The sequence below is a fragment of the Juglans regia genome, chromosome 9, assembly GCF_001411555.2.
Source record: "Juglans regia cultivar Chandler chromosome 9, Walnut 2.0, whole genome shotgun sequence".
Classification (NCBI taxonomy): Eukaryota; Viridiplantae; Streptophyta; class Magnoliopsida; order Fagales; family Juglandaceae; genus Juglans; species Juglans regia.
Window position 1 is genome coordinate 5,754,296 of NC_049909.1, and position 25,810 is coordinate 5,780,105.

Here is a 25,810-nt window from a genome sequence, read left to right on the forward strand (position 1 = left end):
TAGGTATCACTGCTTGAAATAGAATCTCAGGGGATGGTAAAAAGTTATGATCAAGAGGAAAAAGCGTGCCGCAAAAACCAACCCAAATCTCTCTATAGTATCATCTAATACAAGCATCCACTTTTGTTAAACGAATGACTTGAGGTTGATAAGGGGACCCATCATGAACGACAAAGGACGAGATCAGGATTCAGACCAGCATAAGAGCAGATAAGTCGTTTCGAAGATTCATGACTAAAACTCTTGTTGAAAAGAAAAAAAAGACTTATGAATAAACACTAAGCTTGTTGTCAGACTGAAAACGAGAGGGCATTGCTCGGGGGATGCCTATTTAATATTGCCTTGTGGAATCCAATACAGAGTGCATATGGAGTCGGATAAGGTAAAAAAAATTTAAAACTGGTGAGGTTTTAGTGTTTCTCATAAGGTTATAAACTCGTGATTTTGATGTAGTCACTAATGGTTACAAACTAAAGCTCAACAAGTGCCTTTTCCCCCTGACTTGGAAAGCTCCATTTGTTGCGCAGCATCTACTAGTCAGAGTCGGAGTTGGATAGTGGTGCCTGGTATGCATCTTTTGGTTCGACATCGGTCACGGAAGAGCATTGATCTTTTCTTGATGCAACTCTAGCCCTGTCTCTCCTTCGCGGTCTACTTTCATCCTGCAAACGTGCATGTCACAGCTTTTTACGTGAGTGGTCAACACATCTAAATTGCAGAGTACACAAACTGCATATAAATGGCACTGACTAGGATGGTTATACCCAACCAAAAAGAAAAAAAAGATTAAGAATGGTTTGGATTCAATGAAGAAGTATATTCTCTTTTTACAATAAACATATATAGAAGTTGCAAATACAACTGTAAAGCTTCAATACAATTAAAGCAAGATATCCAAAGCCATCACTTACTTCTCTAGGTGGACTTGGCTGATTTGACAGACTTGAATGAGTTTGTTGACTCCTCCTCAGCCAGATGGCACCAAAAGACATCAATGCTCCTAGAAGCAAGTATGGACCATTCCTTGGATCTCCTAGGCGATCATTTATTCCCCTTACGATGCCGCGAATCCTTAGCTTCATCGAGTCTCGTGAAAGAACCTGTTGCGCACCTTTAAACCATATAGGTTCAGAATCCTCGGGAACAAGCTCAGGACTTTTTGTTCTCTGCATTCGACAGACTGAAGAGCATGAAAAACGGGTAGATGACTCAGAACTGCACTTCTTGAAATCCAGGTTTTTGACATTTTAATATTAAGCACAATGCAATAGTATCGATGGTCACAATGCAAGCAGTCACCACCTCCAATTCCTAAGGGATTAAAGCAGAAAGCCATCCAGGCAAAGTGGTACCATCATCATACCATGATAGTTCCCCATAGGCCCATATGAATATCAAAATTAACTTTAAAAATATTTTTTGTACACCCAAAATGCAAAAGGCTATTCCTCAACCTTAGGATTGGTTCAAGAATCTGCTAATAGGACCAAGCAAGTGGCTTACGAAGGAGGGCAGATCCCTGGAGTCACCATCTCTGATTATTCCTGAAATCCACTCGATAATCTGTTGTAAAAGGAAACATTAAGTAGGCATCAAGAAAGTGCACCTTGTCATAAAAATGGTTTTACATGCAATAAATCTTCAGGCTGAGCTATGTTTAAAATGATAAAATGACCACCAGAAAATATTTATGTACAACATGTGTAAGTGAACATGGATCAAGGATTTGAAACTAAATCAGCCAGGTTTATATAAGTCACTATTCTACCTGCAGTACAAAATTTACCAAGAAGGCATTTTATACCTGTAAAATTTCACTGGAACCATTGTACCTTGCCACTAGCTGTGATGCAGGATCCAATTCCTTCCCTTGAAATGTATCCCATATACTTTGTGGCCTTTTCTCAACTTCAACTGTCATATCATCCTCGGTAGAATTCCTTTTGTAACGAACAATAAATAACCTAGGTACATCAGTCAGATCTCTCCTTGGTCCACAAGTTTCATACACACTCTCTGCGTTAACATCAGAATGGAGACAGAAAAAGCACAATCCCTGGATAAAAAATCAATTATTAGAGTAGTCAGGGTTCTAGACAGTTGCAATGGGAAGGATTGCGTAAATAAAGTAGTCATTTTCAGATATAAAAAAATGCACAAGTCCACAACCTAACAATGTGTCTGGGAAATATGGCAAGGAAAGGCAAGCACTCCTAGGGTTGTTCCCTTAAAGGAGAAAAAAATTAGTAAAGCACGAATATGTACATGAAGCAAATTTCAATCATATGACAGATTGTATCTTGTCCACAAAAAACAAAAAATTATATCTTGGAATGTGATTCTCTTCGAGGGGAACCCAAAATGTTCTGTTTCAATAATAATAACAGTGATAATGGCAATTACCATAAAAATAATAAAAATACCAATAAACTTGATATATCTACATTTTCTTGTTTCATACACAAGAAGAAATTGCATTCAAATACTCTATAGGGTGCAGCCAAAAAAGCACCCTATTTATGATAAACCAGACCATTTTAGAAATTAATCTAGACCTTTGTACACACAACCAACTAAAACTAGCAAAAACACTTGACATGCGATACTTTATTTTTTTATTTTATTTTTATGTCAGGGAACCTCTCCAAGGCAGGGCCCTTCGGACCCACCCCTGCAGAGTAAACCCCGGTCCCATGCACCGCACCCTCGGAAGTTTTCCTACACGGAACTGGTTAAATCGATGGTTTTTTACCTGGGGGTGTGGCCCCTAGAGATTGTTTGCACCTAAGGGGATTTGAACCTTGGACCTGGGGAGAGCATACCCCCAAGCCCAAGGCCTTTACCACTTGAGCCAACCCCTAGGGGTTTGCGATACTTTATAAGGGCTGTAAATTCAGTCCAAGCCCATTTGTTGCAGCCAAATATAACATGTAGCTAATATTATTGCAATAAAAATTATATTAATTAAAGCCTTAAAAATTCAATTCACCAATTAGGCAAACGCTTTGTCATCTGTCTATCTTCTGGATAGAACTGGACAAACCCTTTTAACCAAGTGCTATCAAGACACATCATCACATGCAAAACACTCGTATTATTCATTGACAATCCGTTCAAGTGCATTCAACAAAACTTAACTTCAAATCAACAGCGTGAGTGATGCTATAATTGAAACCAGAAACTCACCTTTTGAGCTTCGCCATCAAGCCAAGCAAAAGTCAACCGCTTGGTAGTTAGAGCTACAGCTGCAGGTGAGACAGATTCTTCTTTATCAGCTGCCTTTGATTCACTGTCATTTGACAATAATTTTTGAACCCTGCGCATGGTCTATGAACCAATGAATTTAAGCCACTTCCTAAACTAGAACATATGGCTCGTAAACAGCAAGCATAAGTACATTCCATTGATTTCAGACAATTTGGATAAGTACACTTATAACAGGTTTACACTGGCCATATTTACTTATTCCCCTTCCCACTCTTTTCTTCTCACTTTCCATTCTTTAAGCTTTTTTTGGGGGCAATGTATCTATTACGTATACTCTGATACGTTCAAGGTAATAAAAAATGGAAAGGAATTTAAGTGCTTAAATTAGGTGCATATATAACAAAGCTCTATGAAACTCTCTGTATCGCCTATTAAAAAATTCAAAATAGTCTTTCCAATCTGATATTCTTGTGCAGTAAATAGCCACCAAAGTGGTAATTATCAACTTAACCAATGCAAACAAAAAGAAAAAAGGGGTAATGCTTTTCTTACAAATAATTTTTACAAAATGATTTGGAGCCCTTCAATAAATTTTACATGATTAACACAACCACAACCCCATGAATTTTGTGTGCAGAACATGCCACCCTCTCATCCATTATGCATACCAAATTCGAAGCATTGTCTTTGCATAAGAATGAGCCACATCACCACCGCAACACTTTCTTCTAATAAGTTTTATAATTTAAAAAGTATTGTAACTTTCATTTATCTTATTACCCCATCTTCAACCTCCATCACTTTCAAATCTCCAACTGATTCAACATCCAGCCTCTTCAATATCCAGCCCCTTCAGTTTCCACTTAATTGTATCATTCCTTTCCTTCAAAGCCATTGCTCTCTCAACTTTACAATTCATCAAACCTGCAAATAGTCACGCAGGCAATTTGTGGCAGAGAACTCCGGTTTTGATTCTGATGAGTAATCAAGCTTCAGGTTGGTAAAGCCCGAATCATCCATATAATTGAAATCACTCTCTTTAAGTGAGAAAACACGTCAATTTGCTCCATTAAAACCAACATCAGGCTCAAGAAGGCCACTGCTCTTCAACCAATTCAATACTCTCCGAGCCCAACGCTGAATAGCTCTGGCTCAGCTTTATGAACACCGCTAGGCTTCCAAGAATCAATCTCTCTCTGTGGCACAGAGAGAGCAAGAGAGATGAAGGAGAAGCTGATACCTCAGCTGGAGTCGGCGATGGCTAGACTAGAGGCGCTGTCAACTGGGTTCGGTTCAGGAGGTGTACATGGGATAGGTGGAGAAACGGCATCAGATCCATCGATTATGGCATTTGACAATCTGATTGGAAAGTATTTGGGTAAGGTTTCAAGCGCAGAAGATTGGGGAATACATTATTGGAGACCACAAAGATACAGCAAAATGCCTTTCATGTTCAGAAGGAACTTCTCATCAAGGCCAAACAAATTCAGCTCCGTTGCTTTGTTAATATAAGATATTAGATAGGTATTTCTCATGAATACTTCCTGTGTACTTGGGCTTTGCCTATTATTATGAATAAAACTTCTTGATTACTTCTAAAAAAAAAGATATTACTTGATGCATTTTAACCTTATATGATATATAAAATTAGCAAAATATCAATCTGTATCATTTGCATTTGGTGGTTAAAACAATTTGGGTTTGTGCAAATTGTATTAATTTTAGCTTATGGCATTAATAGTATCACCGGCTGAATCACTATGCTTTGTACTGAAATTGGTCAAGTTGAGTGAACTTGATTCTGCTATTTTTGCTCTGATAGCATAAGTTCTATAAGTGTTATATTCTTCTAACAAAATTGGAAAGAATAGAACGAAAAAATTGTATGGATCATTCTTACTTGGATCTGATCTGGTGAGTGTTCATTATTTCTCTTGTGCAAACTGTTGATAAGTAAAGTTGATCGGCTCTACTGTGAAACCATGGTTGGTTTTTGAATGCCAGTAAATTGGCCAGAAATTTCAGTGAGAGTCATAAAAAAGGTGTAAGCTAAGTTACATGTGTTTTTTGTTTATCCTAATTAATTTCTCGAGGTTAATGGTTCTAAAAATTGTAGTGGTGGAAAATTACCACTTTGTTTGGTAACTTGATTTCTATTCAATCATTTTCTTCTTGGAGTTCAAATAGCTGGAAATCTCTGTTTTCTTTAATGCATCTAAGTTACTGGAAATTTCATGGTAATGTGATTGCTTGAATACCATATTGATTTCTGACTAATAGCTAGCTCCATCCAATCTTGTAAAAAAATGATTTCTTGTTTTGGTTTTATATAGTTTATATTATCTTTAGCAGTAGTGCTGCTTGTGAGCTAATAAGGGCCATGATTTTCTCGTTTTCTTCTTATTTTTCATAAACCTGATCTTATGGGGGGTTAGCTGAATTTCTCAAGCCATAGAATGAAGTGATCATGAAAGCAAATAATGCATTGACAGAAGGAAGGTGATCTGATTTCTTCAACCATTTGAAGTCTGCTGCAGAAGTCTACCAAATGGACATCTGTGGTTGTTTGAGAATGCTGGATTACCAAGCCTGAAGTTCTTGCAAATGCACATCTAGTTAGTTGTTTTATTTCAGTGAAGTGTGGTGTAGGGAGTGCCAATGGACAGCAAAGCTTTCCATAATTAATCTTCTTTCCTTCTATTCTTCTTTCCTTATTTCACCTTTACTTAATTTACGTAGGCTTGTACAGTTAGCATATTGACAGAATATATAGTTTCCATATAAGGCTAGACTGCTAGAATCACTCTGCAATTAGTTTCTTTCCATGTATAGCTCTCTTGTAAAGTTCATATATAATATACAGATCACTCAAAGGCCATTTTGATTCGGCCATTCAAACAGATTCTAACTTATTTTGACATGGTATCAAGAGCCGCTTGAACTTTTTTTCTCTCAATTTGGTTGCCGCCCGCGTGATTTTTTTTTTCTCCTCTCAGTCTCGTGTGTTGGCGTCTTCTGGATTATTCTCCGTGACCCAATGTGATCTCATTGCTATTTCGTGTGAAAGCTCTCGTGTTTTCAGTCTAATTTTTCTGGGTTGGAGTTATCGGTGCCGTTTGTTCCAGGTTTGAATTTTTCGGCAGCCTCTGTTCAAGTCTCGGCAGGAGTTCTCCTCTAGTGAGGCTCTCGACGTGTTTGTTCCTGGTTTACATAGTTTCTCGGCAGCTTCTGTTTTCATCCCGGCAGCTTCTGTTTTCTTGTGGGCATCTCGGCACTTTGTGCCTTCATTTTATCGAGCTGGTCATTTTTTTCTCTCTTGGTCATTTTGGCATTTTTTGGCCATTTTATTTGTGGTACTTTCAGCACTTCTCTGTGGGTATCTCTCGGTTTATCTTTGATTTTCCTTGTCTCGGAATTTATTTCTTTGTGATGGAATTTGGCACCTGTGTGTGTCAAGTTTACAGGCACAAACTACTCTACTTGGGCTTTTCAGTTTGAACTTTTCCTCAAGGGAAAAGATCTTTGGGGTCATATTGATGGCACGGATGTCACTCAAAAATCCGCTACTGACAAATCCAAAGATCTTGAGGCTTTTCCTTCATGGGTTGTACTTGATGCTCAGATTATGTCTTGGCTTCTTGGTTCGGTGGAGCCACATATTGTTACCAACTTGCGGGCTCATCGCTCCGCTCAATCCATGTAGAATTACTTGAAGAAGGTTTGTCATCAAGCTAATGATGCTCGTCGCTTTCAGTTAGAACATGCGATTGCCATGTTTCAACATGGTAGTCTTTCTATCCAAGACTACTACTCGGCCTTTCTGACTCTTTGGCATGAATATACGGATTTGGTTATAGAGAATCTTCCTGTTGCCGCTCTTTCGACTATTCAAACTCTTCACGAGACTAGCCAGCGTGATCAATTTCTTATGAAATTACACCTGGAATATGAATATGTTCACTCCTCTCTACTGAATAGATCTCTTGTTCTTTCTCTTGATATTTGTTTTGGTGAGTTACTTCGGGAAGAACGTCTTAGTACTTAAGCTATATTTTGGAGCAATCTCATGGCAGTTCCGGGACAACAATTGTGACTTATGTTGCCCAAGGACGAGGATCACCTATGACTTCTAAAAATTTGCAGTGTTTCTGCTGCAAGGAATATGGGCATATTGCTGCTAATTGTCCGAAGAAATATTGTTCTTATTGCAAGAAGGGTCACATTATCAAAGAATGTCGTATCCGTCCCCAGAATCGTCAGGTCCAAGCATTTCAGACTTCTGTTATTGTTCATTCCGCAACGATTTCTGTAGCACATGGCTCTTCCTCAGGTGCTTCCTCTAATCTTGCACCTCCTGCAGCAACTTACTGCACACCAGAAATGGTGCAACAGATAGTAATCGTGGCATTATCTGCAATGGGGTTTCAAGGTAAAAATTCTACTAAACTCTGGTATGTAGACTCGAAGGCTTTCAATCACATGATGAATACTCCCACCACTCTATGTCATGTTCGGCCCTATGCTGGTCAATCTGCCATTCATTCTGCCAATGGTAGTTTTTTGCCCATAGCTGCTGTCAGAGATGCCTCTTCTAAATTTACTGATGTGGTGTTTCTTGCTCCTCAGCTTTCCACAATCTTTATTTTGTTGGTCAATTAGTTGATAACAATTGTGTTGTTAATTTTTTTGGTGATGGTTGTGTTGTGCAGGACCAAGTAACGAGGGAGCCAATCGCGAAGGGACCTAAAGTGGGGTGCTCGTTTCCACTATTTTTACCTGTTCTAGTACTTTCTCCAGTTTCTTCTATTAAGTCTTTTGCTTGTAATAATGTTCCTGATTTGAGTATGGTGTGGCATCGTCGTTTAGGCCATCTCAATACTCAGATCTTATCTCATGTATTGCACTTTGGTTTTCTTGGTAATAAAGAATGTTCATCTTTATCTCTCGAGTGTGATTCTTGTAAACTCGATAAAAGCAAAACTCTTCCCTTTCCTTTACATGCTAGTAGAGCTTCTCACTGCTTTGATCTTATTCATAGTAATGTTTGGGGATCTTCCATGTTTAGTTCACATGAAAAATTTAAATACTATTTGACTTTCATTGATGATCATAGCAGATTCACTTGGGCTTATTTTCTTTGCTCTAAATCTGAGGCTTTTCGTACTTTCATTGAGTTTTTAGTGTATGTTGACAATCAATTTTCTGTGACTATTTAGACATTACGCACAGATTCTGGTGGTGAATATTTTTCTACTGAGTTTCAGGCATCCTTAGCTTCTAAAGGTATTATTCATCAACGTTCATGTCCCGCTACTCCCCAACAGAATGGAGTAGCCGAACGCAAAAATTGTCATGTTCATGATGTGGTACGTACTCTCTTGTTAGAATCCGTTGTTTCATCCATGTTCTGGGTCCAGGCTTTGAAAACTGCTACTCACTTGATCAATCGTTTACCTTCCCAAGTCTTACACATGGAGTCTCCTTATTTCCCCCTGTTTGCTAAACAACCTAGTTATGATAATCTCCATATCTTTGGTTGTGTATGTTTTGTCCATTTACCTTCTCATGAGTGACATAAATTATCTGCTCAATCTATTAGATGTGCATTCTTGGGATATAATGTGTGTCAAAAGGGATTTGTTTGCTATGATTCTACTTTACATCGTACATGCATTTTTAGGAATGTTATTTTCTTTGAAAATTAACATTTCTTTATTGTAGTACTCCCCTCCTTTGAGCAACAGTTCTCAAATCTTCATCAAGTCAGCTCTCGCTTTAAACCAGGTATTGTGTATACGAGACACTCCCGCCCACAGTCTCTTCCGGTGGCTCAACCGATATCTGATCCTACCATGCTCCAGAACCAATCAGTTGCAACACCTCCAGAGTCCTTGGTACGTCGCTCTCCTCGAGTGTCTGTACCTCCGGATAGGTATGGGTTTTCTTCTGGCCACTCTATTTCAGCTCTTATTGCTGCATTGTCCAATTTTGATATTCCCACATGCTACTCACATGCTATCAAGCATGATTGTTGGCGACAAGCTATGCAGGAAGAAATTACTGCTATAGAGGCCAATCACACCTGGGACATTGCACTTGTCCTTCCACCATAGTTCCCCTAGGTTGCAAATGGGTTTACTCCGTTAAGGTTCGATCTAATGGGAGTTTGGATCGTTATAAAGCTCGGCTTGTTGTACTTGGAAATAATCAGGAATATGGTGTCAATTACGAAGAGACCTTTGCTCCTGTAACTAAGTGATAGGCCACGTCAATCAATGAGGTCCTGTAAACCAAATCCCAAATATTTGGGATAAACTGGGACGTGAAGAACATGAAGGACCGTTGCATGCGGCATGCATGCAACGAGGAAGGCAGGCGAGACTGGGTCAAAGCCATTGGGAGTTTACGTACGAATGGGTCTTCGGTAGTTATGCAATTGGTGTCAATTTCTTTCCGTTAGTTTTATTCCGTTTTTATGTATTTGCATGCTCTGTTTTATACTCTGTTTTACGTGCGTTGTAGTTCAGTTAGTAGTCCGCAAGTTTCTCTTTTATTTCGATTTGAAGTGTAAGTGGTTCTGCTATTTAAGCAGCCAAGAATTATTAATGATTATTATATAAGTTTATTCAAATCTGTGGTACATTCTCACCCGAAGAGAAACAATTCGTTTTAACAATTAAACTCTCTTAATTTGGGACCTATCATTGGACTCAGAGCCAGGTTATTTATGAGAACCTACAAAGAGCGTATTGAGCAGTTGGAGGCTGGGCTCGGTGGAGTGCAGGATGGGTTACACAGGATGGAGCTAGGCATGGCCGATAGGCTTCGTCATTTGGAAGAAACTCTCAACCGCCTCTCTGATGTTTTGCTTGCAAACCAAGAGAACCCCAACCATGTAAACCATCACCGAGAAGGCAACGATGGAGGACAGATGGTTGTATCATCTAAAATAGCAAAGCTTGAACTTCCTAGATTTTCAGGAGATGTTCAATTGTGTGAACCAATTGTTTGAGTTCCAGAATACACCCGAAGCCCAGAAAGTTTCTTTGGCCTCCTACCATTTGGAAGGAGAGGCCAACCAGTGGTGGCAGTGGATTTGTAGGACATTTCAGGAAGATGGACGCGTGCTGTCGTGGAAAAATTTTGAAGATGAACTATGGGCTCGCTTCGGGCCTTCGGAATGCGAAAATTTTGATGAAGCCCTTTCAAGGATCAGACAGACTGGGTCCTTACGTGAATACCAGAGGGAATTTGAATACTTGAGCAATCGAGTTAGAGGCTGGACACCAAAGGCTCTTGTGGGAACATTCATGGGTGGTTTACGAACGGAGATTTCGGACGGGATTCGAAATTTTAAACCGCAAACATTGAAAGATGCCATAAGCCTTGCAGGCATGAAAGATGACCAACTAGCGAGACAACGAAGGTTCATAAGACCTCCACCTCCAGTGCGAGCTCCCCTAGCTCTTCCTCCAGTAAAATGAACAATACCAGAAGAACCTATCGCCCCTGTTCGACGTCTAAGTTGGGAATAAATATAGCGTAAGCAACTCCAGGGCCTATGTTTTAACTGTAACGAACGTTTTACCGCAGGGCATAGATGTCAAGGGCCCCGAATTCTCATGTTGGAGGGACACGATGGAGGTGAAAACGTCATCTGTGATGATGTAACTGAAGAACAACCAGTGGAGGAGAACCATGAGGGGCCTATCGAACCAGCGATTACTTTGCATGCATTAATAGGTTGGACAGTGCCCAAGACCATGCGAGTAGCTGCCACGATCGGTGCCCACGACGTCATTACAATAATCGACAGTGGGTCAACTCACAATTTATTGGTGAGCGTATGGCCAACCTACTACGATTACCAGTAATGCTGACTGAAGCCTTCATAGTACTGGTGGCTAACGGAGAAAATCTTCGATGCCACAGGAGGTTCAATAAGGTACCAATAAACTTGCAAGGCATAAATTTTTCATTAACTCTGTACTCTTTACCACTCATAGGGTTGGATTTAGTTTTGGGAATTCAATAGCTTGAGTTACTCGGGTCCGTGGTTTGCAACTGGAAACGGTTAACCATGGAATTTTCATGGGAAAACCAAACCAGACGTTTGGTAGGGATCGATGGCCAAGATATTCAAGCGGCATCACTCCAAGAAATATCCAAGGAAGTTCGCCCAGGCCATACAATCCTTGCTTTCTGCCTACAGATCGCCAAGAAAGACCCATAGGACCACATACACCCGAGCATGCAAGCAGTGCTACGAGAATTCTCTGATGTATTTACATAGCCTTCAAGCTTACCACCTGTCCGAGAGGTTGATCACAACATTCCCCTGAAAGAAGGAACCGAGCCACTTAATGTGCGACCATACCGATGCACGCATTATCAAAAAGAGGAGATTACAAAACAAGTCCAAGAAATGCTAAACTCAGGATTTGTTCAACCTAGCACTATCCCTTTTTTGTCACCGGTTCTGTTGGAGAAGAAAAAAGATGGTAATTGGCATTTTTGCACGGATTATCGCGCACTCAACACAACAACCATTAAGGGTCGGCTTCCGATCCCCACCGTTGAGGACATGTTGGATGAACTCTATGGTGCCTCGTATTTTACCAAGCTAGATTTAAGGGCTGGGTACCATCAGGTACGAGTAAATCCTCTTGATATCCCTAAAACTGCTTTCTGAACGCATAATGGACATTATGAGCACTGGGTTATGCCATTTGGCTTATGTAATGCACCATCTACATTTCAAGCCATTATGAATTCTATTTTCCATCCTCATCTTAGAAAATTCATATTAGTTTTCTTTGATGACATATTGGTTTATAGTCCTACTTGGGACACACATTACTAGCAAGTAAAGCAGACCTTGGAAATATTGAGGCAGCACCAATTCTTTGTCAAGGCTAGTAAATGTGCCTTTGGGCAACAAGAATTGGAGTATTTGGGACACATTGTTACTAACCAAGGAGTAGAAGTTGACGGAAGTAAAATAGCAGCAATGGTGGCATGGCCACGACCTACTAATATTTCAGCACTACGTGGTTTTTTAGGCTTGACAGGTTATTACCAGAAGTTCGTCCAAAATTATGGCATTATAGCGCGGCCTCTTACCAACCTCCTCAAGAAGGGCCAATTCGGTTGGAATGATGAAGCCGAGTCTGCTTTCCTTGCACTCAAACATGCCATGACAACCACCCCTACATTAGCAATGCCAAATTTCAAAGACTTTCACCATTGAGACGGATGCATCCGGTGAAGGAATTGGAGTTGTACTGTCACAACAAGGCAAACCGGTGGCATTCATGAGTCGAGCCCTCGGAGTGACTAAGAAATCCAGTCGAGCCCTCGGAGTGACTAAGAAATCCTGGTCCACTTACGCCAAAGAAATGTTGGCCATCATAGAAGCTATACGTTTATGGCGCCCATACCTACTATGTAAGAAATTCTACATTCAAACTGATCAGCTAAGTCTCAAGTTCTTTTTGGAACAACGGATGGCCACACCGGAGCAGCAGAAATGGGTAGCTAAGCTTCTGGGATACGACTACGAGATAGTCTACCGACCAGGACGTGAAAACTCTGCTGCCGATGCACTATCGCACAAACAAGGTAGCCCTATTCTCCATAGCATTTTTTTTTCCACAAGTAAGCATATGGGAAGACATCAAACAAGCGGCAACGAAGGACCAGCATATCCAATCAATGGGTCGTATGGCAACTGACCAACCCGAGGCACCATATGCGTGGCGGCAAGGGTTACTCTTCTTCAAAGGCAAGGTTGTCATCACAGACATCAGAGACCTACGCAGCAAATTACTACATGAAATGCATGACACCAAGGTGGGCGTACACTCAGGCGTTTTACGCACATACAAGAAATTGGGACAGCAGTTATATTGGCCTGGCATGCATAGATCAGTCCAAGAATACGTCAAAGGGTGTGAGGTATGTCAAAAAGTCAAGGCTGAAACACTAGCTCCGGCAGGGCTCCTTCAACCGCTGCCAATTCTATGCCGGGTGTGGGACGACATCACCTTAGATTTTATTGAAGGCCTTCCGACCTCACAAGGCAGAGACACAATTATGGTGGTTGTCGACAGTCTGAGTAAGTCAACTCATTTCCTTTCTTTAACCCATCCATTTACTACTAAAACGGTGACAGAAAAATTTGTAGAGGGAATTATCAAGCTCCACGGGATGCCCTAGTCCGTTATTAGTGACCGAGATCCAGTTTTCATTAGCAAGTTCTGGCAAGAATTCTTCAAGATGTCGAGCACCAAGTTGTAGTTCAGTTCCGTGTACCACCCACAGACCGATGGACAAACGGAAGTCGTCAATCACTGCCTCAAGCAATACCTTCATTGTTTCGTGCACCAGTGGCCACGCAAATGGAGTTCTTATTTACCTTGGGCAGAATATTGGTATAATACCACATACCATATTTCTACGGGGATGATCCCATTCCAGGCACTATATGGAAGGCTTCCTCCCGCCATCTCATCGTACACAGAAGGACTCTCCCCAGTACACGAAGTGGATCAGCAACTAATGACTCGCGATGAACTACTCCAGCAATTGAAGATTAACTTAGCAAGCTTAGTTAATCGAATGAAACAAATGGCAGACCACAAGCGGAGGGATCTTTCGTACGACATTGGCGAACGGATGTTGTTGAAGCTACACCCATAACGCCAACAAACGGCCTTCAAACGGGTCCATCAGAAATTGGCTAGTCGATTTTACGGACCCTATGTAATCTTGCAGAAATGTAGACCGGTCGCGTACAAATTAGAGTTACCAGAAGGCACACGCATCTACCTGGTGTTTCATGTATCACTACTTAAACGATACCAGGAGAATGAAGGACTTGCAGAGCCACAGCAAACAACGTTGCCTACCGTCTCCGATGAAGGAGTTGTCGAGCTCAAACCACAAAAGATTCTGGACACTCGCTGGATTAAACAAGGAGGCCAGTTTGTCGAAGAAAGCTTAGTGCAGTGGAAGCACCTTCCGACGGAGGACGCCACCTGGGAACCAATGCAAAAATTACTGGATGAATTCTCGCCTATGATCCTTGAGGACAAGGATCCGCTGAATGGGGGGAGTATTGATAGGCCACGTCAATCAATGAGGTCCCGTAAACCAAATCCCAAATATTTGGGATAAACTGGGACGTAAAGAACGTGAAGGACCGTTGCATGCGGCATGCATGCAATGAGGAAGGCAGACGAGACCGGGTCAAAGCCATTGGGAGTTTACGTACGAATGGGTCTTCAATAGTTATGCAATTGGCGTCAATTTCTTTCCGTTAGTTTTATTCCGTTTTTATGTATTTGCATGCTCTATTTTATACTCTGTTTTACGTGCGTTGTAGTTAAGTTGTAGTCTGCAAGTTTCCCTTTTATTTCGGTTTGAAGTGTAAGTGGTTCTGCTATTTAAGCAGCCAAGAATTACTTTTTTTTTTTTATAAGAAGCAGCCAAGAATTATTAATGATTATTATGCAAGTTTATTCAAATCTATGGTACATTCTCACCTTAAGAGAAACAAATCATTTTAGCAATTAAACTCTCTTAATTTGGGACCTATCACTAAGATGACCCTTGTTCGTACGATTCTAGCTCTTGCTGTTTCCAATGATTGGCCACTACATCAGATGGATGTCAAGAATGCTTTTCGTCACGGGGATCTTAAAGAGTGTATTTATATGAAGCCACCCCCCGGATTGTGTCCCTCTTCGACCTCACGTGTGTAAGCTTCGTCGCTCCCTTTATTGTCTCAAACAAGGGCCTGGTTTGATAAATTTCGAACTACTTTATTACAATTCTCATTCAAGCAGAGCAAGTATGATACTTCCTTGTTTCTTCGGAAATCAGACATGGGTATTGTTGTTCCTTTGGTTTATGTTGATGATATTGTGATTACTGGTTCCGATTCTGTTTTACTTGGCCAACTCAAAACTCATCTCTCTGAGTCATTTCATATGAAAGATCTTGGGTCTCTCACATATTTTCTTGGTCTTGAGGTGCATCATAGTTCATCTGGTATTTCACTCAATCAACATAAGTATGCTAGTGACTTGGTGGCTACAGCTGGCCTACAGGAGGCCACCTCTGTTGATACTCCCATGGAATTGAATGTCAAGCTTCGCAAAGAGGAGGATGATTTACTTGCAGATCCCAGTTTATACCGGAAGTTGGTCGGTAGTCTTGTCTACCTCACCAGTACTAGATCGAACATTTCCTTTGCAGTACAACAAGTCAGCCAGTTTCTTCAGACCCCTCGTCATCTTCATTTGGTTGCTGTCCATAGGATCATAAGCTATGTTCAGGGCACTTTTGCCCGTGGCTTATTCTTTCCTATAGGCAATTCTCCTCGACTTACTGCTTATAGTGATTGGGCCGGCTGTGCTGATACATGTCGCTCTATCACTAGTTGGTGTGTGTTCTTAGGTGATGCATTGATCTCCTGGAAGAGTAAGAAGCAAGACAAAGTCTCTAAGTCATCTACAAAATCTGAGTACCGGGTGATGTCTCTTGCTTGTTCCGAAATTATTTGGTTTCGAGGTTTGCTTGCTAAGCTAGATTTTTCTGAGACTGATCCTACACCTCTACATGCTAATAATACGAGTGTTATTTAGATTATGGCCAATCCTATCTATAATGAGCGCATGAAGCATATTGAAGTCGACTGTCACTTTATCCGTGAAGCATTTGAAGCTTGTGCTATCACTCTTCCACATGTTTCCACTGAACTACAAATTGTTGATATCTTCACCAAAGCTCTCACTCGCCATCGACATTGCTACTTAAGTAGCAAATTGATGCTTGTTGATCAACCCGCATCAATTTGAGGGCTATCAATGGACAACAAAGCTTTACATAATCAATCTTCTTTCCTTCTATTCTTCTTTCCTTATTTCACCTTTACTTAATTTTTGTAGGCTTGTACAGTTAGCATATTGACAGAATATATAGTTTGCATATAAGGCTAGACTGCTAGAATCACTTGGCAATTAGTTTCTTTCCATGTATAGCTCTCTTGTAAAGTTCATATATAATATACAGATCACTCAAAGGCCATTTTGATTCGGCCATACAAACAGATTCTAACTTATTTTGATAGGGAGACCAATGCAACATTTATCAGCTTGCTTTACTTTTTAAAGAATATTTGTTTGATCTTCACAGTTGGTTTGCAAAAGTTTAAAATCTTTTCCTAGATAGGTGTTTTCTTTTGTGTACACCCAATGTACTTAGCTATGCCTATTAATAAAATTTTACTTATAAGAAAACAAAGTTTATAATCTTTAAAATGTTATAAAATAAAAAAAGTCCATCAATTAAATATTTTAAATTATGACCCGCGCATCACGTGAGTTTGTGAGTAGTTTTGTAAGAAATCCCACGCAATTTATCTGAGAGTTTACTGGATGGACCTAATTTGTGGCTTCACATGGTAAGAAAAAGATACACGACATGATTTCATCTATATGTAATACCAGAAATACCAAAGTTATGATGTTGAAAAAGAAAAAGAAAAAGAAAATCAATAACATCCATACCAAGCATATCATGATTCACAGAAGCAGAGGAGAGATGCTTACTTCACGCATCTTGTCAAGTTCAGGGCCTGGCCTTCCTGCCAAAATAGCACAATACCAGGTTGTGGTATCCACTCCAGCACGAGAATAACCCCGAGCATCACAACCCAGCTCCATTGATGTTACACTCCTTAGTTGAGGAAGCTCTGGAAACACAAGGCTAGAAAAATCAATTAAGTGCCATTCTGAATAAATAAAAAGCTAAGAAATAAAAGTTTAGCATCATATTGATAAACAAATCTGTGTCATGCTTTTGAATTTAATGTTTCAGTAACAAAGAGGGGACTCGGTAAACCATAACATCATTAGTTAAATGGAAATAAACATAATTAACTTTTAAACAGGCATGAGATTGAAAGCTAGTTATACGAACCCCCAACTACCACTTCCATGCCCAACTTTTGATGACAACACATCACCCAATTACCAACCACAGACTTGGCTAATTGACCAATAACTCATTTTGATTTGTTTTATTACATGAAAATAAGCCAATCCATAGAACTTAGTGCATGCTTGGCAGAACAAACCTCTCCTAAATGACTTTTTATGAACCCAATGACTGATGAAAGATGCTATATGATTTTAGAACTGCATTAATGATGTGTGACTGAATATTATATTTTATGATTATCTACTAAACGTTAAGGAAAGGCTAATGTAAGAAAAGAATAATGAATGTTATGACTACATGTATTTGACGAGGTTAAAGAACTGGTCATATGAGGATGGGGATAGTACCATGAGGTTGGGAAGGATGGCAACATTGGAATGCATCACTGGCGCTAGTGATGACCCATTCCTGAGGCTTGGTTCTATTTTGCAAGCTACAGTTAGAATTATCGATCACAAGGGTCGCCAACCCTAACGCACGAAGGTTAACAGAGTGTAACGGCCATAATGATGATGTTAAGGTAATGAATGATTAATGATTGAGGTTAAGGAGGATAAATGCTTATGCTTGAGGTTGAGGTAAAAGAATGTTTCTTAAATGCTTTAAGATTAATGTCTTGTGTATGCTTAAAAGGTGAGTTTTCTTAAAAGAACTTTAAATGAAAACCTTATGTGTATATTATGTTTACTGCATGATGTGGTTCTTACTGAGTATTCGACTCATTTTAGGTGTTTTTAAGGGAAAATTCTCCCAGGCTAATAGCCCCTAGAAATTGTTTGCACCCATGCGTTAGAAACCTTAAACCAGGAGAGAGCATACCATCAAGACCAAGGCTCTTACCACTTGAACAGCCCCTAGGGGTTAGCTGTCCACTATTAATGTCCTGAAGTGCTGGCCTCTCATGCATTAAGGAAACAATGAAGGTATCGGGAAGCAACAAGCAATGGACTCCTAAAAATACACACTTCCACTACTAGGAAACTGAAGCTGGGTTGGGGTAAAAAGATTTGAGCAAACACAAAAAAGACGACCAAACAAAATGTTTATTTTTCAGCCACTTTATTTCAATTTAGTCATTGACAACTCCACAGAATTATGAAGATTCAGATTCTGAAATGTTTCATAGAATTTGGTTGTATCTGTGAATTGACACTCCTAACAGTGCAACATCTAGAACACTGTAGAAAGCCACTTAGCACTTACATTTACAACAACCAATAAACTATAATTACAGAAAGAATAATAAGTAGGCACCGAACAGAAATAATGCAAAAGAAATACATTCCCCCGGGGGGGGGGACCGGTACAATCCTTGGCCGGTGTTATACTGGCATCGCTGCTGGCCCAGGATTGGACATAGAGCCCTTCTCAAAAGCAGGCCTACATTTTAGCCTCCATTTCATTTTAGTTGGGCTAGTTAGACGCATCTGGCCCATACCCACCTTCTTTATCGGCCCAGAGGGATTTAGGCCCATTCTAGACCAACCCATTTCTGACCAACCCTTTAGAGATACCCATATGTTGTTGGCCTTGGCCTTGGCCCAAACTCATATCCACTTTACTTATAAGTTCTTTCACCACCTTTTTCAGTAAACCAAATTCCTCTTTCAAACAAAAAAGGGACCTCCAGCCCCTTTTCTGGTATAGTGCCTCGACCAACCTTTTCTGCAGCAGTGGTGCTCTTTGCATGTCCTTTTGTCCTTGTATTTTAGCTGTAACACAGAGAGGTAACCCATACCACCCAGCAGTGCCACCCGTTTCCCTGCGCCATGCATCACAACCTCTGTATAAGATTGAACCTACTTCCTCATCTACTTCCCCTTATCTGTCGTTTTGTCCAGTTTTGGAGGCAACTCTGGTGTCTGTTTTGCCGAGATATGCATGGACAAAACGTGCTTCATCTCCATGGAAAGGCTCTTCCAGCCCTTCCCTTCCATGTCTGTCGGGATGTGACAGTCCTAGTCCCCCCCGCTTGGGATTGGACGGTGACTGAAGCATCGGGGTAACTCAAGGCTACATACCCCTCGTACATGACAAATAAGATGCAATGAACCTACAAATCTAGCAGTATGTAGTAATTCGCAGCGAAAAAATTCTTTTAACTACATAGGGATAGTGGTCATATAATAATCATGGTACCGAATGTAAGCATCCCAAAAGTTGAAATTTCATCCAAGTACTCCAAAATAGATAATTGTTTCAAAAGACTCCCAAAACACAGGACCATCAAAAACTGTTTTCACAAAAGCAAAACCTTAAGTCATTTCTTTTTCTCCACAAGACATTTAGGTTCTCAGTTTCCCCAATGGTACCGCTCCATCTTGAGTCAAACATAAAAAGACTCCTTGTGACTTATGAGGCTCGGATGCCAGAAGTCCTAAGTCCTTTGCTATCTCTTTTGCCTCAACAGTAGTCTCACTAGCTCGCTTAAGGAAACTGGATACTTGGTCCATATTCCACCAAAATCTCAAGTTTTTCGATGGGTTGGTAAACGTAGTATCAATCTCGACCTCGCTAAGACTAGCTAAAATTTGCCAGAGAAGGGGGGCTGTGTACTTCAAAATGTCGTCAGTAAAGTTGTGACGAGCCTTCATGGTGAACTCATCCTCTATCATTAAACCATCTAAGTTCATGTTTTTATAGTGTCCGGGGTACCTGTAACAACTTCTACCATTCCAGGTGAGGGAATGGTAGTGCAAACTATCATAATAAAATTTCGAGAAATTTCAACAAGTAAACAATCAACATACAACAGATATTACAAGCATATAAAAGCAAACCACAAATGAATGCATGGACATGTATTTTGACGTAAAAACCTTGACACATGCAACATAGACTCATAAAACATATTTTCATCTTTTAGACTTCTTAACACGTTCATATCATTTGAGCTCGGGTCCTTGTTCTTATCATAACATATCATGCCATTCTTATCATTTCATAGCATATTATATTGTGATCATATCACATTCTTTCATGTCATTTCATATCGTATCATGACATATCATATCATATCATAACATGGAGCTCAAATGCCTTGATCATTTCATAATTCACATGGTTGGATACCTCACGGCTCCTCTAAGCATCGTGTTCCCTGCTAGTTACCGCATCAACCAACGATCTACTTGATCGAGGTGACTATGTCATAACTTATACATATTCTTTTATGGTAGTTCGCTTATTTCGCTTCCACCATATGGCACCCACTAGCTTTAGGTGCAACCTCGCTCCGATATCCTTTCCATAAGGAACCATTTGAGACCCGTCGACTATACTTCGTTGACCCAGGGATCTCCAATTGACTTTAAACATTCCAGAGTGGATAGGGAGTTCCACTAGGACATTTCCCCATCCTAGCATTTGAGGTCATGATAAAACGTACTTTGATGTTTTTTCTTTTTTGAAAACATAGACGCATGAGACATAGACACATGATGTTACACTTTATCATACTCATGCAACATGTAAGAACCGAAACATATAGCCCAATTAGCAACATGCATCTTGCAATATGGCTCGAAAATATTAGAACATGCAATCATATGACGAATACATGTAAACATAGTCGAATCATACTTGCCAATACGCAAAACAGATTTGTATACCCTTGGTATAGCCTTGGCCAATTCATACAAGTCCTCCAACATGGATTTTCATCATTACAACACATACTCATACTTCTACACATTCATATATCAAAACAAGCATGCATAGCACATATCCATGTCAAAACCGAAACCTTAACATGACATATTCAAAATATACTTCAACATATCATCATGAAAACATGGCATCTCATCCTTTCATCAAAACCGAGCATTCACATAATCAAGATAACAAGATTCAAGCAATGATAAACAAACAAGAGTTCACGAAATATATACAAGTGTTATCAAGTGTAAGTTGGAAGTTTACTTACAAAAATCTAACGTATAAAATAGCAAAATCTGAAAAATATATATATATATATATATATATATATATAAAGCATTAGAAGATGACTAGAGAAACCCTAGTCGCAAAATAAGGGTGAGTGTGAGTGTTTTAAGGTTTTTGAAAATGCTTTCACATGGAAAAACCCTAGAATCCGAAACCCTCAAGAATAAAAACCCTAGCCTTTCTTCCAACTGGTGGCCGTGGCCTTCATTCACTATGCACTTCGTGTTCATGTGCTTAAAACAAGAAGAATACTTCGGGTTCTTCCTTTCCTTGAAGAAAATTCCTAGTTTCCAAAGTGAACGTGTGTGTTTGTGTGGGAAACCCTAGAACCGAAACTTTGTAGGTTTTGTTTTTCCTCTTGGTCATGCATGTATGTGCAAGAAATAGTGGGATAGTTCTTACCTCATTGGGCTTCCCTTCTTCTCGAATGGTGTGAGAGAAATCCTTTGTGATTTTCGAAATAGTGAAGAGAATGGTGGCATTTGGTAGGTGAGAAAATGTGAGAAAGTGTGAGAGCTAGAGAGAAAAGTAGTGGTGGCCGAAATTCCTTAGAAGAAAAGTTGAGAAATTGAGCAAAAGACCTTCATGATTTTCGGCTATGCCCTTATATAGGAGTAGCCCCCCTTCTTGAAATACCAAAGGTCTTGTGCATGGATGTCACTTGGCTTCTTGGCAAGAGAGTCTCTTCCTCTTCCCTATGATGAGATTGCATTGGAAAACCAAAAGTCCCTTCTTACAAGTGGCGTGTGGCTCCTCAAAAACTGAAACCCTCTCTTGCCTCACCTTCCAATTTTGCCCTTCCTCATTTGTCTAGATACAATGCACTTGGTGTGGCTCAAAGGTCAAAACACAAAAACCTAATCTTCCTTAGAACCCTACTTCGTGTGCATGGTTTCCATGTGGCAAGTGGAGTGTGTGTCCCTTCTGTTGGCCAAAACCCTAACTCTTCCCAAGGTGTCCCTTGAGTTTCCCCATGCTATTGCCGTCGCCCCCCTCTCTCTCTTGCTCTTCCAAAATTCTTCTAGAACAAGCTTCTCTCTCTCTTCCCAAATAAGATCTTCTTGGAACTCCAAAGGTCTCTCTCCCAAGTAAGATCTTCTTGGAACTCCAAAGGTCTCTCTTCATGCTTGACAAGTGTCAACTATAGAATGGGGCCTTGCATGTGGGCGTATAAGCCCTAATCCGTTGACCTCATCCTTGTTTCTTCCACTCACTTCTTCTAGAACCTTATACATGTTGGACAAGTGTCACACTTGCTATTTTCCTAGGTTCCAAATGATGAGTTTCTAGAAAAGAACAAAAATGCTCCTCTTATCCCATGTGGTGCCTCCACCAACCTTAGAAATCAACTTTGGGGTTCCAAACCCTAATTCCATCCTAGTTGGCCGAAATCCACATGGGCCTTTGTGGGCTTTTTCTAAGGTCCAAAATAGAACATACCTTAAGGCATTCCTCTAACACCAGCACTTATCCAATAACTAAAATAATATAAAAAAAAACATGAATGGGGACTTGGCAAAGTCCGGGTCGTCACACGGGATTGCTAGAAGGCCTTGCTGCCCACTGTGACCATAATCTGTAACTTCTAGGAATTGTCCAAAATCATTAAAATGCCGGCAAGCAAACAATGCCTTAGCACCATCGCAATACGTCTTGTAAAAACTCTTCTTTCCCTCCAAGAATGAAATCTTCCACTGTATTCGCAAGCCAACGAAAGCTGACAAAGCTGAGGACCAACTCCTTTGTAAACTTCCTATTCTTCTCAGTGAAAAAAAGATAGTATTCCCCCCTCCAATGATAAAACAAAAACTTTTGTCTCCATTAATAAATGTTTAACCAAGCCCATCGTCACTGCTGAATAACTCAAAAACCAGCGAAAGAAAATTATTTCCAGCAATGGTCACCGGAGCAGATCACCCATTGTGACAATGAAGGAGAAAAAGTGTACAGAGAGAAAACACTAAAGAGAGAAAATCCAAAAGCTTAATCAACTAAAGTAATGAATATCAAATTAAAAAAATAGAAACGTAACAAAAAGTTGAGGGATAGATTCTCCTATTTCCGAGTTAGCAACCTACCGAAAATTTTTTTCTATAAAAATGGAAGATTGAAAATACTCCCGTACATGATTTTAATTTTGTAAGATAACAAGGCAAAATTAATTTGAATAGCAGCAATACTAAAAGCTCAAATACTAAACAGGTAAGGAAAAAACAGCAATACCTTGCTGCTTATTCTGTTCCATAATATTTGAAAACCATGAACTGTTAACCAGACCTGCAACAAAACTCACAGCTTAGCTTCTCACAAAAGTGCAGAACTTAGATCAGACTGATTTAAAGGCACCAAGTTAAACAGAGAAACATGCCATGGTGAACGATAGGTTTTACTCCTGCATCTTTCAAAAAAACTATAGCAGGTGCAGATTCCACCTCTAGCCTGTAGTAATCATAACAAAAAGTGTCAAGATCCAGAAGTAGTGTAAACGTTGAAATAGACTAACCCTTTAACCATTCTGATTCTAGATCAGGAAATCAATGATGCAAAATGTGGAAATATGATTTAATTCTTCTTACAATTATAGACGAAATTGATAGAAAAGTACTGCTTTTTCATTACAAGAAAAAAATTATTTATTGTATTGAAACAGCAATCACATAGGCACTGCGAAAAAAACTTAAAAGAGAACCTATTTCATCAAATCATCGATTCGTGTGTCCTGACAGATACAAGTAAGCAAATCCACTTACGTGTTCCACCAAAAGGAAGATTCTTCTTCGCGCCACAGTACAAATGCAAAAGAGGCATATGCCCAATAATTTTTAGCAGCTTGACGTACAAATGGAGCAGCACGTTCCCCGGTTTTTGAGAAGAAAATGACTTTTACCTATGAGCCAGGAGCATGAAACCCACAAACTCTTAGAAACAAAATATAAAGAAAATTTTTCACAAATTAATACATCCAATTATTGAATTAATTGAATCGCACATCAAATTACAAAAGTCATCAATCTCAGAAAGAACAAAGTATCCAAAAATTTTAAATAGCATGTGTTGTGTGTGCCTGTAATTTAATTTGCATGATAGGCGGCCCCTAGAAGATAATGAAATTTAGGCATAGAACTTGCCAACTAAAGAGATATATTGAGTGTGGAAAAGGATCCATTGAGGAATACCAAGTTCTTTGCATCATAATGCTTGTAACATCAACTGATGACAGAATAGCATTCCTGAAAATTCCTGGTACTAATTTCTTAAAAGATGTATAGAAGTTTAGAAGTTTTAAATTATCTTCATTTTCACTTAACACCACTAAAGACACTGAATGAATTTCCCTAAAACAGTTATTCCCCAGCCTGTAGGAAAGGATGCAGCATAGTAGCATCAGTTACGCACATGGCATGTAAATAATTTCAAGATAAGCGGTCAATGAAAAAATAATGTCAACATCCATTTTAAATAACCAAAATTAGGGTCAAAGCTAGAATAACGGGAAATTTTGGTAAAAGAAGCATTGAGATGTCCAAAACTAACAGTTGACTGGTTTCTAAATCTATATGATTCCAGTTTCATGATATACAAGTCAGCCAGTTACTGCAGCATGCAAGATTAACCTTAATTTTACTTTGCTAAATATAAGCATGGTTAAGAAGCATGAGTTTTGACTACTGAAACTTTTAGAGGAGAGTGGTAAACATAAGCACCCCATAGAAAATAGATATGTTCAACTTGTCAACGCCTTGAATAAAAAGAAAACCATTCACAATTTCGAAGACTTCCCTGTTTGAGATGTTATCACATTCATAACAGTTGCGGTAAAAATTTGGATTAAGTACTTGATCTTGACTCAAAAGAAAGAGAAAACATTCCTGACAAGTACAGATATAGCTACAACCTACAGATCCTCTACAACTAATGAAGAGGTCATTAACAAATTCAATTCGATATTGTAACTATGACTAGTAATCAAAGTGCAAGAGACGGGAAAAATTCATAATAAATATATGGAAATAAAAAATAAATAAAAATAAAAAGGTGGAGGGGATAATTACCTTATGAGGACCACTTTTCACCAGAAAATTTGGTACCTGAAATTGAAATTCAGTTACATGTCATTCAATAAGGACAGAAAATAAAGGCAAAAAAAGCTCAAATAGACAAGGTGATCTGAAAACTAAATCCAATCAGAGGACTGCAACAATGAGATTATAAAAGCAAGTTATTTCTATTGCATAATTAATCTTCTTATCTTTGCTTTTATTCATATAAACTGATTCCCCAGACATACCATTCCAAGAAACCATAGACATGTATATCTCTACGGATGTAAAAATCACAAGTGACTGACAATAAAAATAAGGAGGGCCTTCCCGAGATGTTTCGTGCACCAAAAGGGCTTCAGCAACAGCCTCATGATTGAACACAAACATAGTTTTTAGAGGGTATAATTGTTTTAAGCATAACCCATGAGGGTTGAAAAGATTTCGAAATACCCAGCATTTTTGCTCTTTTCCATTTCCTCTTCTTTCTCTTGGAATCATAACTTCACCTGGAATCAATGTTGCCAGTGATGGTTTCATGGTCTCACCATGGCCGTAAATGATGTTTTCGGTCGTTTCCATTGCTGACTGGTGCAGGTGGCTCTTGTTGG

The 25,810-nt window shown here is 39.5% G+C and overlaps 1 protein-coding gene across 2 annotated transcripts in view; it reads right to left on the minus strand.

Moving 5' to 3' along the window:
* Nucleotides 1–314: 314 nt before the first annotated feature.
* Nucleotides 315–25,810, minus strand: part of LOC108997478 — a 53,312-nt gene continuing 27,816 nt past the window's right edge. The window contains exons 11-20 of one of the 2 annotated variants that reach the window (XM_018973797.2): nt 25,212–25,247; nt 23,910–24,046; nt 23,528–23,598; nt 23,383–23,436; nt 16,824–16,966; nt 3,187–3,327; nt 1,805–2,056; nt 1,504–1,563; nt 912–1,166; nt 315–662 (exon numbers count right to left, since the gene is read on the minus strand). In XM_018973797.2, the coding sequence (XP_018829342.2) occupies nt 534–662; nt 912–1,166; nt 1,504–1,563; nt 1,805–2,056; nt 3,187–3,327; nt 16,824–16,966; nt 23,383–23,436; nt 23,528–23,598; nt 23,910–24,046; nt 25,212–25,247 (1,278 nt within the window). In that variant the 3' untranslated portion in view covers nt 315–533. Of the gene's footprint in view, nt 663–911; nt 1,181–1,503; nt 1,564–1,804; nt 2,057–3,186; nt 3,328–16,823; nt 16,967–23,382; nt 23,437–23,527; nt 23,599–23,909; nt 24,047–25,211; nt 25,248–25,810 lie in introns of those variants that run through there. The other variant, XM_018973806.2, reaches the window with a different exon arrangement.